General features: G+C 39.7%; 1 protein-coding gene across 1 annotated transcript; it reads right to left on the bottom strand.

Moving 5' to 3' along the window:
- Positions 1-6,727: 6,727 nt before the first annotated feature.
- Positions 6,728-7,625, bottom strand: LOC121999817 (mannose-specific lectin 3-like). The gene has a single exon (XM_042554453.1). The coding sequence runs from the start codon at positions 7,606-7,608 to the stop codon at positions 6,841-6,843; it is 768 nt and encodes a 255-aa protein (XP_042410387.1). The 5' UTR covers positions 7,609-7,625; the 3' UTR covers positions 6,728-6,840.
- Positions 7,626-18,557: the final 10,932 nt, after the last annotated feature.

An 18,557-nucleotide genomic window follows, 5' to 3' on the forward strand; every position in this document is an offset into this window, starting at 1 on the left:
TTCTTTAAATTAAATTTTTGACTGCTTCATGGAACTTAACACGCTTTCTTTGATCCAAAACTTAACGTATTTGTTTCCTTTTAGGTTTAACTTGGATCCTGCGAACTTGGGTAACACGCTCGTAATCTAAGTCTCCTTTGGTTATTAATCTATTAAATACTAATTTACAAAGGTTCCCCAAGATCGACGTGGGAGGCACATGGCTTCTGGATATGGGAGCAACCACCACCGACTAGACAAAAACCTTTAATAGAAAAGTTAATATTTAATTTCCTAAAATAACTTAAGTTAATCTATATTCTGGTCACTAGTAACAGCGAGATTGGAAGCTAAGAGAATGACAAAGCCTACAGCAAAAATATACAATTAGAATTTTCAAACTTGAAATGAAACATACAAATATAAACGCATACGATGTTCCTGGAAATAAAATTACTAATTATACCTTGTAGAAAAAACCTCTTGATCTTCTACCGTGATTCTCTCTCTTTCAACTCCTGGACGCTGTGTGGGCAACGACCACCAAGATGAGAAACCACCAACTACCTTCTTCTCCTCCAAGGTTCGCCACAAAGGAACAGAATCACTACCAAAGAAGCAAAAATCAAAAATACCAACCAAGCTCCAAGAGATGCTAACTTTCTCTCCTTCTCTCTTCAAGTAGTATCCGCCACCACAAGAACTCCAAGAGAGATGAAGTATTCCTGGCCACCATAAGAGAAGAGAGGGAGAGGCAATGGCCGCCACAACATCAAAGGAAAAAGGGAGAGAAAGCAATAGAGGTTGTTTCATGTGAAGGCACCCCTACCCCTCTTTTATATATTCCTTGGCTCAGGCAAATTAGGAAATTTAATTACAATAAATTTTCCTTAATTTCCTTGACTTGATTTAATTGAGAGAAATAAAATAAAATTTCCCAATCAATTTCAGGTGGCGTACATCATTGGAAAACAAAGAGGACAAGTTTTAATCAACAATTAAAACTTCCTAATTTGTTCCGGAAATTTTAAAAATAAAATTTCTCTTTAAAATCTCTTCATGGTTAATAAAAGAAATATCTATAATTTTAATTTTATTAATGTGAATTTTAAAGAGAAAATAAAACCGATCTACAAATAAGGAAAGAGATCTAATCTCTTTCTTTAATCTTTGTAAATCTTTTACAAGAGAGATATTTTAATTCTAATTCTCTTTAAATTATATCTTCACATTATAATAAAATTAAAATTAAATTTCTTTTTAATTTATTTTGGTCGCCCTAGCTTGGGTTCGGTAGGCAAGCCACCCAATAATAAGTACCTAGGGCCCTTGGGTTTACCCAAGCTAGGCTTGGCCAGATGAGGTATGGGTATGGTGGGTATAGAACTCTATAAATAAAGGCTACGATCAGGAGGTGGTTTTGATAAATTAAGCATCCCGGTTCGCCTTGACACAACTTAATTTTATCAATGATAATTCATTCCACTAGAGAACTATCATGGACTGCATCCCAAATTACATTTTTGGGCTCCTTCTTATTATGTGTTAGTCTCCCATGTTTAAGATATCGAATGTCCACTAATTAAGTGAGTTCGACAACTCATTTAATTAATATCTAAGTCCGTAGTATACCTCAACCTTATTGTCGACTAAGTCCACTGCGAGGTTTAACATGACAATCTTTATGAGCTCCTCTTGAGGACATTATCAACCTAGTATCTCTAGGACAGCTTCTTTCTATAATCAACAACACACACTATAAGTAATACCATTTCCCAACTTGGTTGATTCATTCAACTAAATCTCACCCATTGATAAATTAAAGAAATAAATATCAAATATATGTGCTTGTTATTATATTGGATTAAAGCACACACTTCCATAATAATCGAGGTCTTTGTTCCTTTATAAAGTCGATAAAAAACGACCTCAAATGGTCATACTCAATACACTCTGAAGTGTACTAGTGTAATTATATAGTCAAGAAACTAATACCTAATTACACTACGACCTTCTAATGTTTGTTCCTTTTCCATTTGGTCGTGAGCTCTTTATAATTTATAAGAGTCATCGATAATCTTATATGTGACACCACATACCATGTTATCTATAATATAAATTAAATGAACAACTACAAACAAATGTAGACAATTAGACCAAATGTGATTCTTTATTCATAATAAATGTTTACAAAGCTTGGGCTTAATATCCAGTGATGTATAGACATCCGACTAGACTTCGACACCGTGGTCTTGCCCCTCCTTGGGGTGGGTCCCTTATCCCCGCATCATTAACTTTTCATATTTTCTTATTTTTCTCTTAGATTTTTTAGACCTTCTAAATTATATGTTTAACATACCCCACCTTTAATGTGATCAAAAGGGAGAGTAGTAAAGATTAAGTTTAGGGGGAGGGTAGTACAATTTTAATCTTTCTTATTTTTGCACTTAATTTCTGTACTTACAATTTCTTTTTTTTTTTTGCAAAAAAAATTATAACTGCTATTTGTTTATGGTTTACCCTAACTTAACTTGGATTTGATCATATTAAAAAGGGGAAGATTGTTAGTACTCCAAGGTAGTTTGGATGTGATCAACCAAGTCAGGTTAAGTTCTATTTGTTTTTAAACCTGTGTCTAAGTGTGCAAGAACTTAGGAGCACAAGAAGTTGAGCAAAAGACGTAGCTAGCAAGAAGGACGACACGGGAGAGAGCCGACAGGCTCAGTGCGTCTGACGGTCTGAGGAATGAGGTGTTGTGGAAGAGTACATGGGTGGATGAGAAGGAGGCGCGCGACGTTTCCAAGGGATGAGAAGCCGGAGTAGAAGAATGTTGGAAGGCCGGAAGTTGGGCTCGGGTGAGCCCTATTTCGGATGGCCGAGATCACTCAAGTGAGCGAAATCGAGCGTAAGACCGGACGCGAGCGGACCCAGAGCGGAAGTCGAGATGAAAAGTCAACAAAATGTTGACTTTTTATCAGAGCGCCAAGATAGTATCCGTGCCCGGACACGTGGGATAGCCTATGGGCGCCTTGTTTCATCTCGCTGAACCTTCAGCAGAGCAGGGCTATAAGTACAACCCCGATCCCAAAATCATAGATAGAACACTTGTAAGCGATTTCTTTGTCTAGCTTTGTATTTTAAGTACTTTAAGCTGTTGTAAGAGTCTTCTCCTCAAGGAGTGTCTAGCTTTCAACTTCCTTGGATTAACAACCTCCTCTGGTAATAGCGCGAACCGCCTCTCTTGAATAGGTCGAGGTCGGACCGTCACATTCTTTGCCGTAAACTATAAGGTGCGAAAAGCATTTACTAAAATCTTACTCTGCTACTGACTATCGCTCTAAGATTAGGTTCAAAGACCTTTTCATTTATGTACATATGCTAAAGAAGGATTTGACTTCTACTTGGTCGAAAACAGCAACCACTTAGCCGAACAGACATCCCAATCGATCGGCTGATCGATTGGAGTTGTCTGATCGATCCAATGATCGATTCAACATGCTACCATGCACGGGGTTAATTCTGAATCGATCGGCTGATCGATCCGAGATGACCAATCGATCCAATGATCGATTCAGAAGCTCTCTGTTCGCGGGAGCAATTTCCCGATTAATCGGCTGATCCATCCATGGCCGATCGATCAGCTGATCGATTCATCAGCTTTCTGTTCGCGACAGATCACTTCCCAATCGATCAGCTGATCGATCCCATAGTGTTCTGTATGTGAGGACTCCCTCCAATCGATCGGCTGATCAATCGAGGACTGCTCAATCGATCAACTGATCGATCGGATTTCTGATTTCTGCAGAAATCTCACCCGAACTCATACATGACCTTTCAAAAATAAACTAGGAGCATAATATCACTACTAGGCATATCATTACGCATGGTTAGCTATCTAAGATCATGAAAACCAACAATCTAAGCATAACTTAGTGCATACTTTCATAATTCAAGACACTTAACATCCTAGATGCAAAAAAGTAACAACATAAAGAAAATGCTAAGTTTTAAGGTGGGCTAGTTCCCAAAAATCTTCATTCCAAGTTCCCCTTTCACACACATCTTGATCGCATTGCCTCCAGCCTCCGCTATTCCATCTTTCCTTTACCTTTATCTGTAGTATAAGGAAAATGCATCTGTAAGCTTAGGAGCTTAGTAAGAAACCATCTACCTCACAAAACATGCATTTACATAAATCATGCTTTTTAAAAGATGTTATGCTGATATGCAAGCTGAGAATCATACTAGAAATGCTAAAACATGGCACATGAGCATATAAATCATGGCAATCAAGAACTAAACATAAAGTTATCTTCCATATCAATAGAGAACTGAACACTTATCTATTTGTGAAGTTTGAAAACTATTTTTAGATAAGTAATAAACATCTTGAGGGGCCTTTGTAGAAACTATGCACGCATCCCTTACTAAGCCCGGTAGCAAGTCCGAATCTAGTAGGGCTACTAGGTTATCTAAACCTAGGGACGACTATGGGAGCCCAAACAAGAGTCCAGCACAGTGCCAGCGATCAAAGTAAAATACTATTTATATTTATCTTATCTTGCTTTACTAGGTTATCTAAACTAGAACTAGGTTATCTGAACCTAGAAGAGGCGGAGCTACCCATTGGACCGTAGTCCCATATTACAAGTAAGACTATATATATATAATTAAAATGCATCTAGGCATTTATCGCCTATTAAAATGCTTACCATAGCATTTAACTATTAATGGTTATCAGACACTTGGACATAAAACCATACTAGCTACTTATACCGCAGAGGGGTTACCAGAGGATTTTCTTATGATCCTGCTAGATTCGGAAGGATCGCGAGGTTTTCGAAGATGATTTCTCTTGCGTCTATGCTTCCTTCTGAGGAGCTTGAATCGTCGTCTGAATATTCCTACGATCCTAGGCGGAACCTAGGCTTCTTGGGCAGCGAGAGATAGTGAGAAGGAGAGGGGGCGGCGTGTGAGGGTTTTAGGAAGAGGAGAAGTTGTCGTTAAAAATAATAACTCCTCTCTTAATTTTCTATTTATATTAAGTTGTTAATACCACCCAACTAAATCTTAAATATAATTGTTCTCCTTTCTTTTCAGCACACCCCTGCTGGGGCCCCTTGGTTACTAAAGTCATCTATAAGGCGTAGAGTCTAATAGGTCTTGGGTTCGATTCCCGCTTAGGCTGTTTTGCTTCGGGCGTTACAGTAACTAAGTAATTTCTTTGTGTCTCTTCTTTTTAATTTTCATCTTTTAATTATTTTTATGCAAGTATTAATTTTGATAAAGCTATAAAGATCGAGGAATGTTCACTTTGTTTTACAAGGATATTCACCTCCCTCTAGTTGGTCGTTAAGGGTCCTACACAGTGGATAGGTGCTTTTATATGTAGGTTATTTAGCATTCTTAGGGTAATTAAGGTTAATTAACTCCTAACTTAAATAGGGTATCATATGCTTCCTTCAAGCTTCATGCCTCTATCTCTTTGAAACATGTCATACGAGTTCATTTAAAACTCTGAAAAATTCCTAAAATTTGTAGAAAATTTTATAAGTTAATTCTGTAATTAGCGTTCGTGTGACCTTAGAAAATTTTGTAAATAATTTTCTTAATTATGCTCGTGAGATCTTACAGAGGGAGTCACAACCTCTATCCACCGAGATAATAAATGAGATATATTATGATGTTGTTAGTGAAAGGACAAAAAAACTCCTCCCTCTACAGCCTTAGCTCACAAGTCAAAGTGGTATTTGATCGTTTGAGGACTCCTAGGGTTGTGTTAATTCTTAATCTTCTTCTAAGGTGCTGTAATTAAGACATGAAAATCAAGAACTGTGCACTCTACTAGCCTCAATAGATTAGAGGATGGCTGATTAGGATCAAAGGATGACTAATTAGGAGTAGAGGATGGTCAATCGAGAGCGGAGGATGATCGAACGGGACGTGAGTCATGATGTTGTCTTGGCTTATACGCGAGTAGTCATTACTAATTGGACCCCGACACCGCATGATTTTGAGTCACATGAGACTCAAGACTCATTGTACCCTGTTAATTAGCCTATTTTCAAGTTTATTCAACTATAACTTAATTTTTTTTATCATATATAAATAATACAAAAATATATTTATTTTGTTTTGTTATTATATACCAGTTCCTTTCAAATATTGTATTACATTTTCTCAATAGTCCCTATTGATATATTGATCATCATTATTACCATCACCATTTGATATGTAATATGATCCAAGTATATTTTTTATTACATGTGAAATTAGTTATACTTTTCATCTAATTTTTAAATTATATATATATATATATATATATATATATATATATATATATATATATATATATATATATATATATATATATATATATATATATATTATATGTTTATTATATTATTTTGATGGTATTTACTTTTCATCAATATTATTCGTAATAAAAACATATTTTCTAATTGCAAAACTACGTCATAAATCATTATTTTATCAGTGATTTATGACAAAAAAATAACAATTCTATCGAGAATTTTAACTACTGAATTTAAATTCTATCAATAAAATTCTTCTACGAAAATATACTTCCGTCAGAAACTACTGATGAAAGTTGGATTATGTCGATAATTGCCATCTTCAACCTAATATTTTATAATATCTCAAAGTCAGTTGTTATTATGTCGTTCAATTCAAATATCAACACGATTTGTTTTAATGATATGATTAATATAGCAAATAATTAAGGGGTCTAAAAGATAGATATTCATGGATATTGATATTCTTAAAACAGAGCTTCTTCTTCCATGGAAGAAAGAAAACAAAACAAAAGACTTCATCTTCAACTGTCGCGTAGGCAACCAGTTACGTGCTAGTTGACCACAACACAGGGCCGTACACCACCGCCTGCCCGTTGATTTGGAGAATGAGCACGTAATCTCCCTCCCCAGCCGTGCTATTGCTGCTCCACACCACCTTGAGGTAGTGGTCGCCGACGACGGCGAGCTGCCCCCTGTGGTCAAGCCTGGCAAAGCAATGGGCACCTCGCCCTGGCGTCGCGCTCTGCCAGACCGTGCCAGTCCCTGCCTTGTTCAGCACCAGATTGCAGTCCGCTTCCACCCTGAACGTGTAATCCCTGCTGGCCAGCTCCACCCCCACGCTTATACTCTGGCCCGAGAACAGCAAGTTCCTCACCGGGGCCAAGGCCTCTAACGGGGCCACCTCCTCGCTCGAGGTGTTGACGTTCGAATCCGACGTCGTCCACAAAGCCGGGCCGTAGACGGCCACCTCCCCGTCAGGCCGGAGCACGGCCGCGTACTTGCCCTTCTTAGAACCAGGAGAGCTCCACACCGTAGCTCCGGCGCTGGTGATGATCAGCGCGCCGTGGTTGCTGAGCGAGAGCGTGCAGTTTGCTCCTTTGCCGTGGGTGTCCGACTGGAAGCCGCCGCGGAATTTGTAGAGGACGAGGTTGCAGTCGCCTTGCATGACGAAGGCGTTGCGGCCGTAGGAGAGCTGGCCGTCGGTGGGCAGGACGTCTCCGGTGAGGAGGACGTTGCCCTCGTTGGCTGAGGAAAGGGCAGCGAGATGATACAGAACGGCGGACGCAATGACGAGAAAAGCTAGGGCTTGCATTTTGTCAAACAGAAGGAAGGCACAGACTACTCACGCCTGCCTCTGCAATGGCGCGTCTTTATAGCACAACAAATGGAAAATTTTGGAGAAAAATCTTTTTTTTTATAAAAATAATAATCTCTAAAACTCTGAAATCATCGAGGTCCACGTAAGGAGGCATGAAGGAAATCTATTGGTGGTGACGAGGACAAAGGCGATAGCTAATTGGGTGAGAGCGAGGAAGACTTGGGAGAAGACCCAAAGTTCCACGCGCAATAATTGATCGTGTTTGACGTGTTCATATCGGTGACTTTGATACTGCATAATAGAGCCGGAAGAAAAGATAAAAACAGGTGCCGTTAAGTTTAAAAATGATTGAAAATTGTTTTTTTTTAAAAAAAACTACTAATTTTGAAATCTTCTACTGATATGATGCATAAAGATAGGAACAGATAAAATCAGATAATCAAAAGTCAAGGACAACTAAAAATCAGAGGAACATCATAGTCGATAATTAAAAAGAGGAAGAAGAAGTTAGGTCGCATGATGTTATGAATTGTATAATTCTTGGTTAGGTATCGATAAATCAAGGTCCTAGACCTAAGACAATATGTAATCTGGAGTAATGTCTGACTTGACCCGACTGGTCAGATTTCCTCAGTCCTGTTCGCATAGTCAGGCCTAGTACTTTTAGTAAGACAACTCATGGTCGATCTTTCAGTGATTCAAGCATAAAAGATGGGACTCTCACCACAGCTCGTCTCCCTCATCTAGACTCGAGTCAGGTGTTACACTCGAACTGTCATCCCGAGCAACCCGTAACTAAACTCGGGCGTGACAGAAAGCACTAGGCAACAACGATGTAAGAGAATCGTAACCTCCTATCATGAAATAACTATTATATGTCAGAGAATATTTCAATGGTCTGCTATCATCTGCGAATGGAACATTCTTTCAACCAATGATAGGGCACCACATGTCTTCTATTACCCGACAGACTCTGACATCCAACATTCTCTGACATCGATCAGGCTCCAGAGGTACACGCCTTGTCATATTAAAAGAGAAGTCCTTTCCCTTAGTTAGCTAGGTATGCACACATTTATACTCGTCTTCTACGGTTCTTTTTCCTCCATACACTATTCTTCTGGAAAAAAAGGACCTAACTTGAACGTCGGAAGGCCTGCGTCGAGGATTTTTTTCCTGGTTTCTGGTCTCTAACGTTCCGTGTGCTTGTTTGAGTGTACGCAGAGCCTAAGTACCGCTGATCTCGTCACCACTGTCCTTGAGCTCCACCTGGGGATCCACTTTTCTAATGCACGCACGCTATGTCCAAGTCGTCTCTCTGTCAATATCAACATCATCTCAGTCAGTCTTTGTCGGACTTTGATTTCGAACAAATCATTTACTAACAATGATTTTGAATTTTAATGAAATTTTGAAAAAATAAAAATAAAAATAAAAACCCACAAACTCAAAGAAAGATGGACAAGAAAATGAGAAAATATGGGGCAGCGAGAAACAGAGCGGTGGACGCGATGACGAGAAAAGCTGGGGATTGCATTTTCGCAAACAGATGGAAGGCACTGCCTACTCACTGCCTGCCTTTGCAATGGCTGAACGATATTATTATTATTATTATTATTATTATTATTATTTTGAAAATTTAGATATTTCATTTTTTAAAATTAATTAATATGAAAGGTAATCGTACCGCCCCACGAAAAGACACGTATTAATTATTGATAGCACACAACAAATGGATAACTTTTGAGAAAAATCTTTTTTTTTAAAAAAAAATACTCTCTAAAATTCTGAAATCATCGAAATATCTTTTTGTTCTCGCTACTTCTAACAACAAGGATGAACGACTCAACGATTGGCGGCTAAAATCCACGTAAGGAGGCGCGAAGGAAATCTATTGGCGGTGATGAGGACAAAAGACAACAGCTGGAAGATTTGGGAGACACCGAAACTCCACGGCCCATGGCCAATTGTTGGTGTCATTGATACTGAATTGTTCGTGAGGAGGTGAGGGGAAGGAGGGAAAATAAGGAGATTGGGAGAATTTATTTTTAATTTTGGATGGAGTGAATTAAGAAGGAGAAAGGGAGAAAAGGGTGATGTGAGAGAAGGGGAAGAAAGGGTAAATAAAGAGAAGAGAAAATTGATCCTTGTTTGGAATAAAGTGAGTTAAGGAGGGGAACAAGAGAGACCACCTTGGCGAGGATCATGAAGGAGACATTGGGGAGGGGGATGCCTTTGTCGGCGCAATCCTCGATCATGTGCCTCATGGTCTATGAATACATCGTCATTGCCTCCTGCACCTTGAACACCTCAATGCCCTTGCTCCTCAGCGTGATCATCCTCGCCATGCCTTCCACTATCCAAGAACAAAATCGCACAAGGAGATTGAGGGAATGAGAGATCAAGAAAGGGAAAACAAGAGGCGAGAAAGTCGTGAGACGGGTTTAAGATGGTACGCGTATGTACTTAAATTATCAATAAATGTTTTAATTAAGCGATGTGAAACTATGACAAACACGCATATCAAACAAGGAAGAGGAAGATAAAAATTTTTTTTATTAGTAACAATAAAATAAGATAAAATTTATTTAAGTATAAATGATGATATAGTAGAAGATAGAGTTCAATGGCGTAAAGGATTCATATAGCTGATCTACCTAGTGTAATAAGACTTGATTGTTATTATATAGATGATGATATAGTAGGAGATAGAGCTCAATGGCATAAAATGATCCATATAGTCAATCTCAATTAGTGGGATAAGATTTGGTTATTATTATTGTTACTCTTCTATTAACCTTTCCTTCTTCCCAAACACAGAAAAAATAAATATTTTATTTTTCCTCCCAAATAAGGGGAATATAAATATTCTCACCCTATCTAAACAGATGCTAAAGGATGAAAAAATATAAAAAAAAATATCTTTAATTTTAAAAACTAGTCATAGCACACATGTGTCACATCTGTAATATAATGTATAAATATGTGTAAATTAATATATACAAGGGCGACATTCAAGAATCCTAACAGTAAGATATTGTAACAAATTCTCTCTTAAATTAATTTAATTTTTATATCAGATATTAAACTGATAAAAATAAATATTATATTTTAATCAAAAGCAAAAAATATATTTTCTAATATTACCGGCTCAAGATATTTAATTGGAGGCTTGACCAAAATTAATTAGTAACGGTGTATACTAATTGTGAAATATGAATTTTAATGAGAATTTAAAAATCCAGTAAATATATTTAAATTATGTTTAATGTTTCATCTGCGATGTGAAATAGGTAATTCAAGTTTTCGCGATGATTTAATTTCCACATAATTATTTGACTTTTTATTTTCTAGAAAATAGCTATTTAAAAAATCCAAAATTGTACGATAAAAAAAACATTGTCAAGAATGAGATTCGAATCCGAGCCCTTTCGGACCAGTACCTGAAACTGGCGGCTTAGACAAACACGGCCGTTTTGACTTGATGTTCTTGCTCATTATCAAATATATTATTGCATTTTTTTAAATGTTTTTTTTCTAACTATCTGACAAGTTAGTATTGGACTGCCTGAAAGCACCCTCTACGATATTTTACTATGACGATATTTTTTAAAATTTTCTTGAGTACCAATTCAATCCTAAATATCAACTGTATTTATATAAATTGGAAAAAAAAAATACACTTCTCATTCCCTCAGCTACAATAATTACAGGAAACAAATAGCTTGAGTTTCTGCCATTTAAAACAAATAAGGACGATGCAGTGAACACTTGGACCTAATCAAATTGATCCTGAAGAAAAATTCAATTTTCCAATCTTTTTCATTCAATAAAACACACAGACGAAAGCTATATCCTTCATTCAATTTTCATTCAGTAAAAGGCAAAAATTAAAAGTTCAGTCCAAATTGATGCTACCCATAGCCGGTCGGGCTTAGAACTGGTCAGATTTCTGAGACTCAACTCTCCACTTCTCAAATAAAAGTCTCTCAACATATCTCGGAGTAGACATAGAGTCGTTCGGATTTACGGACTCAGCTTTCCACTTCTCAAAGACAAGTCTCTCAATATATCCCCGAGCAGACATAGAGCCGGTTGGATCTACAAACTCAGCTCCCTACCTTTTAGAGACAAGTCTCTCAACATATCCCTGAGCGGACATAGAGCCAGTTAGATCTACAGACTCAGTTCCCCACTCAGCACTTCTCAGAGACAAGTCTCTCAACATATCCCCGAGCGGACGTAGAGTCGGTCAGATATCCGAGACTTAGCTCTCCACTTCTCAGGGACAAAGCTCCAGTCAGCTCCGGACGGTTGGACTCTCGCTAGAAGATAGCATTGTCAGAGAATCACAACCACCTGCCGGAGAATAAATGTTATTCGCTAGAGAATATTGCATTACTCTGACATACACACGCAATAAAATCTTCTTCTACCTTGAGGAAAACTATTATACATTCTTCATCACCCGACATATTCTGACACCAGATATTCTGTACCGCCTCATTATTACAGAGGTTACGAGCGGCGGTATAAAAAAAGGGTCATCTTCGTTGGCTAGGTATGTTTTTCACATTGAGGCATTTTTCACGTTGAAATGTTTTTATGCACATGCAACCCCACTGCTGTTCTACTATTCATCTTCTCCATTTTCGAACTTATTCTAACTTGAGCGTCGGAGTGTCTACACCAGGGACCCCCTCCCTGATCTGGTTGCTAACGCTTTCTTTCTCCAGCTACTATTTTTGTCGCGTAGGTTTATCTGTGTCATCAGGATCTTCATCTCCTCACAGTCAGAATCAGAGCCACTTGCCCAGCGCATCATCTTCCTTACTTTCAGACAGGATCAATTTTGGTGTCATCTGTGAAAACTTTACCTGAATCTGAAACGCGGAGATGGAAGAGGCTGGACGCATGATTTGCTATAGTTACTTTGTTAGAAAAAGATTTGGAGTTGTTAATAACTACCTGAGCGCAGAAGTTGGTACAACAATAACAAGCAGTAATCGGGTGTCCTTTACCAAACGACACGGCTGCATCAATGATAGGGCTCTGCACTGAGTGGGGGACCCGAGTGGAAGGTCTGACTGGGTTCCAGCTAATTTCTCCACCAACAGCTGGCTTCGTGCAACCACCAGTTCAGCCGATCAGCCTTTCGCCCATGCCTTCTTCCCCGGTCACGTATCACCGAGCGTTGTTCCACACTCCCTTCGATGATATGGGCCGAGAGGAAAAACCCCAAGGATCATCTTCTGAAAATGCACCCTCTCGGAATATTCAAAAGGAGAAAACTCCGATGGCTAGTAGCTCCCCCGAGTGAATAAGCATCCCGTTTTCCTAAGAAATATTGGAGGATAAATTACCGTACCACTTCTGACCCTTGATGATTGGAGAGTACAGAGGGGTGACCGACCCAGAGGACCATCTACTTAAATTTGAAAATACAGCTATCCTCCACAAATACACGGATGGAGTCAAGTGTCGGGTGTTCCTTACCACCCTCTCTGGCTAAGCACAAAGATGGTTCAACCAGCTCCCAACCGAGTCCATTTGCTGTTTCAAATACTTCCGCAAGGCATTCCTCCACCACTTCATCAGTAACCGCCGCTATCACAAAACCACGTTGAGTCTATTTTCCCTCAAGCAAGGACCCAAGGAGATACTAAGAGCATATATTAAAAAGTTCAACTAGGTGGTCATGGATGTCCCCTCGGCCACGTCAGATATTCTAGTGAGTGTCTTCTCCCAAGGGCTCACTAATGGAGACTTCTTATGATCTTTGATCAAGAAACCCCCAAGAGACTTTGACTATCTGCTCAGAAGGGCAACCAAGTACATCAATGTGGAAGAGGCACAATCCGTCCAGAAGAAAGAGGTGATTGTTCCAGCTCCAATCGGCTCGATCGATTGGAAACCACCATCACCTCCAATACGCCCCCAAGATCCTTGGTCGAACTCTCCACTAGTTTGAGAAGCGAGAGGAGTGCAGGAAGTGGAAGACGCACCAGAATCAACTAGCACAACAGACGTGTCTCTTCCTAAAAAGCACCAACATTTTTGTGATTATCATCAATCCCATCACCATTCTACCAGTGAATGTCATCAGTTTGCAAAGAGACTCCGTCGAATGATGGAGTCAGGAGAAGTGAATAAAGGATCATCTTCGCTTCCCTCCCAAGGATCCTCTTTGAGAACATAGAAAGAAGAGCGAACGCTCAAACCAAACATCTGAATGGCAACTTCAGGGATCAAAATGCCCACTAAGGAAGGTCGATCAGCTAGATCTCTAGATTGGTCAAAATTGGCAGATTCTCCAAATTGACCAAAAACACAACCGATCGGTACCTTCACGAAAAGTCCAAGTGAAAGCCGATCAACAAAAATTAAAAAGGACAACATCTGACAAGGGAAGCCTGATCAACAGAAGTAAGAATGAGCATCCGATCGGACGTAACCCCCAAAGGACAAAAATCTCAATTCGATTGATAGTTCCCAAATAACTCCTATTGCAGGAATTTTAAATTGTGACAATTTCATTCGAAAAATCCGTTCGGAATCTCTATTCAAGATAAATTTCAATCTGCCATCTACTCGATAGCCCCGACAGGCAGCTCAGCCATACCACGCCTAAGTTCCAAACTCCAAGGTATTCGGGTCATACACCATACTTCCAATCTCCTGGGTATTTGGGTTATACACCGTGCCTCCAACCTCCAAGACATTCCGGTTAGACACCACGCATCCAATCTCCAAAGCATTCGGGTCATACTGTTAGATTTTGAGGAATGTCCTAAGGCAATCACCTTATGATTTTACTATTTATTTGATAAATATAGATTTGCTATTTGAGTATATATTATATGTTTGAATAGTCTTAAATTCATTTACTGAATGTCCATAATACAATTCATAGCATGAGAAAATTTATGATCGGATCATAACTTGTAATTATCTCTATATGTGTAATTATGGGCGTATTGGAATTTTCTGTTGGAGCAATCTAGGTGCCCTAAGTTTTGATGTTTGGGCAAAGGTTTAAGTTAGGTTTATTGTTGTATTTGATATGCATTGTGAGTGTGCAGGATACAGGTACAACAAGGAAAGTCCAAGGGTGAGTCTTGGCGATGTAAGTCCAAGCATGTAGTCTTGGCAACGTAAGTCCAAGTGTGATCTTGGCAAAGGAGGAAAGTCCAAGGATGAGTCTTGGTGTAAGTCCAAGTCTTGGCGTAAGTCCAAATGTGACTTGGCAATGGATGAAGTCCGGAGTGCGACCTCTTGGCAAAGGGGCCCAATGATGACAAGCCGATGGAAGCTCCAAGGCAAGGCGAAGGATGGGGAGGCATCAGGGGACATAAGGCGATGGAGGGGCTAGAGGCTAGGTCTAGGTTGGTCGGGCGAGCGGCTGAGTGAATGTACTCGAGGCAAAATCCTAAAATTAGGGTTTTGCTGCTTCTGTAGTTCTTGTACGATGGCATCATGCGATCGACCGGCTGTACCAGCCATCAAGTTGATGAGACCACGTGCACACGACTCAAGGATCGGTCACTGGTAATCAGTGAATCAATCAGTTCTCGATTTGTTAAGGAGCTTGGTAAAAGGCGAATTGGTTAAAGTCTAATTAGTAGTCTACTTGTGCTCAAGAGATCTTTGTGTGCCAAGAGATCTTGGTTGGAGTTGAGGTTTCTCCACCACAAGGAGGTTGAGCTAGCAGGAGTTTGCGACGGATTGAGGGATCGTCCACCTTACGGACACGCCGTGCAAGTTATCTCCGAACCACGTAAACACCTTGTGTTAGGGTTTGTGTTTGGTTTGTTGTCTTCTTCCTTCTTGTTTTTAGGTTAACTTTCGTATTTGTTAGTTTGTTTTTGTATTCCGCTGTGCACTAACATTATAGGAAGTAAAGTTTTGGGTGAGACGCTATTCACCCCCCCCTCTAGCGGACGTCAAGATCCTAACATTTTCCTAGTCGTCGAATTGGTGCATTCGAACATCATCAACCCTGTAAGACTAGCACGGGTTATACTCCTTGGTTCGACCAAGCAGTTGTTTCTCACTAGCTAGAGACATTGGGATGTTGATAGTTAAACGTAAATGTTAGTTATGGTAACTAGTTCATTAGAGTGACCTGCTGTAAGATTTCATATGGTTCTCTAAATATATGAATGTATTTGTGAAGTCCTTACTGCAGCTCGAGTGCAAGTTTTCCTTTTACTTGAGGTATACAAGTCATCTTGGTGATGAAACTTATACTTTGATATCTTAAGCAAACATTTCATTGAGGTGTGAACCCAGGATGATTGTGTATAAGTCAAAGTGTCCGAAGATGTTTGAATAGCCCACAGAGGATTCACCGCTTCTTGCGAGGAGACATATACCCTATAACTACTCATTAGGATTATTACTCAAAGTCTTTGGCTAAAGTATCACATGTTAAGAGTATGAAACTCTTGTACACATGTACGAGTAATTTGAATCCACAGAACGAGGAAATATTACTTGAACTAGGTGTGACGTAGTCAGTCTAATGGGGACATACACATAGACCATGTCCTGAACCAAGTGGGTATAAGATGAGTAAAAGGAACGAGGCATGACTCACTGTAGCTACTGAAGGGTTCAGAATTAGTTCTGAGATCAACTATGATTTTTCAATTAATTGGGGATTATGATGTACTACTAGGTGTCACTTATGATCATTCCATAATTAAGTAGTTAATTATGGACGGTCAAGATAAAATGGGAGCTTATTGGGTCACATGCACTACGAGTCTCTAAAAGATGTCAAATAAGTTAGAGAATAGGATTCTCAGATCAAGAGATAAATGTTTGGTTGGACCATACATAAGACAAATATGAAAATATTTGTTGGATCAGAAGCGCGAATGTGCCACATTTCTTATGGAAGATTTGGAGCCTATTTGGTTTGGTCATTAACCAAATTGGATTAGTCATGAACCAACTTGGTTAAGTTGTAAACCAAATCAAGGGGTTAATGGGCTAATTTTTGGTTAAGGCATAATGAGTTGGATTTAAGTTTTCTAATATAACTCATTAATAAGAGCTATATATTGATATGGTTTGTGTTGGATCGAGAAGTGCTGGGGGGGGTGTGAATAACGCTCGTGGCTATTTCGTTTTGGAATCGTAAAACTCGAGTAATAAATGCAGCAGAAATTAAAACAACACAATCAAACACGAGGAGTTACTTGGTTCATGCCTCCTACTCACCGATTTGATCGCTTCCGAATGAACAACTATAAGCTCGAATAATGGTTACATAATTATTATAATCTATTTGAATTGAAAGTCCGGCAAGAATGTAATCAAGCTTCAGGTCGGGATTGTTAGGATCCTTCGCAGCCAGAGGGGGGTGTGAATAGTCACCAAATTCAAGCTTTCTTCCTACAATTCATTAGCAGCGGAGAAAAATAACAAAACGAAAGGAAGAATATCAAACCTCACACATGTCGAGGGTTGGATCGATGCTCTACCCCGTGTCCGTAAATAAGGTGGACGAACCCAATCAATCCGTGAGTCGGAAAACCCGCTAATAAAAACTCATACGGAGAAACCTGCACTTATTTGCAACAAGCAGTACATAAGCAAAAATACAATAAGAATAGCACAAGCACTTACCATTGAAGCGTGATCGAGTTGCGACTATTTAAGGAAATGAAAAGCCCCTTATCGATACGCATGAGATCTTCTAGCGAGCGCTCAAAAGAGGAAAGAGGAAGAAGATGCCTCGATCATCGTGAAGGAGAAAGGGTGAAGAAATGTCGGTTTATACCTGGGTCCCGAATGAAACCAACCTGCTCCTGCGTGGGATCCACCGTGAATGGTCCATGATCGGTCAGTGACTCGATCGCCGATCTGATGCAGGGACGATCGGAACCGGGCCTCGCCGGCCCTGTCTTGGCCCCCGATCACCGCTGCCGTCTCTGACCGGTCGACTCTGGTCCGGTCACGGACCCATCGATTATCCTTGATATGCTGTGCGGTCGTGGCCGTCAGCAATATATACCGATCGATCCGATCGATCCAGCTAGTTTTCCCACCAAGTCGAACCAACATCCGGTTGGTACACATTATGCACGTCCCTTGACTCCGCTAGCACCTCAAGTGTCCGTCAACTTTGACAGACTTTTCCACACCAGATGTCCGATCATCCCGATCCATCCGGATTTTTCACCGTGCGTCAAGACCCTCGACCTACTTGGACTTCCGTTGTGCCAAGTCTCCATACTTGGACTTTTCGCGTGCCAAGCTCCTGACTTGGTTTTTGCCAAGTTGCTTGGACTTTTCGATGCCCACCAGTTGGCTGCTTGGACTTTTCTCAACCGTCAACCAGACTTTTCGAATTACTGCCACCAACAACCTTGAACCTCACGGTTGCCCAACATCTATTCTTGTCCCATATCAAGAATAGAACTCTCTAAGGTTGCACCGACAATCTTCCCAAGTCAAACATCAAAATACAAACTCAGGTCACTCGACAAGTGTCCAAGGTGTCGACCTAAGGTTGCACCAACAATCCCCCTTGATGTTTGACAAAACCCCATAATCAAGTTAGATTAACCCGATAACCTAACTTTGGTTTTCCAACCATCTTCCAATGTCCAATGTTCTTTCCTTGAACATTCTCTGGACATTCTCCCTTAGGTTAACGATAACCCAACTTGCTCCATAATTCCCCTTTTGACACAAAAGAATTCCAATGTTCTTCTCGATTCCTTGACATTCTTCCTAGCTTAGGTTAATCCGATAACCTAACTCGGGCTCTCAATAATTCTCATGAACACTCTCTTTGACACACATCAAAAAGAAAAGAGTATCAAGGTCAAGAGTTTCTTCCTATGAAAGTCCCATACCTTTCATTGAAACTCTTAATTTCCCCCTTGATACTCAACTTAGTGATAATCCCATATCACTAATCCTCAAAA

Source organism: Zingiber officinale, chromosome 1A (assembly GCF_018446385.1).
Source record: "Zingiber officinale cultivar Zhangliang chromosome 1A, Zo_v1.1, whole genome shotgun sequence".
NCBI classification, from domain to species: Eukaryota; Viridiplantae; Streptophyta; class Magnoliopsida; order Zingiberales; family Zingiberaceae; genus Zingiber; species Zingiber officinale.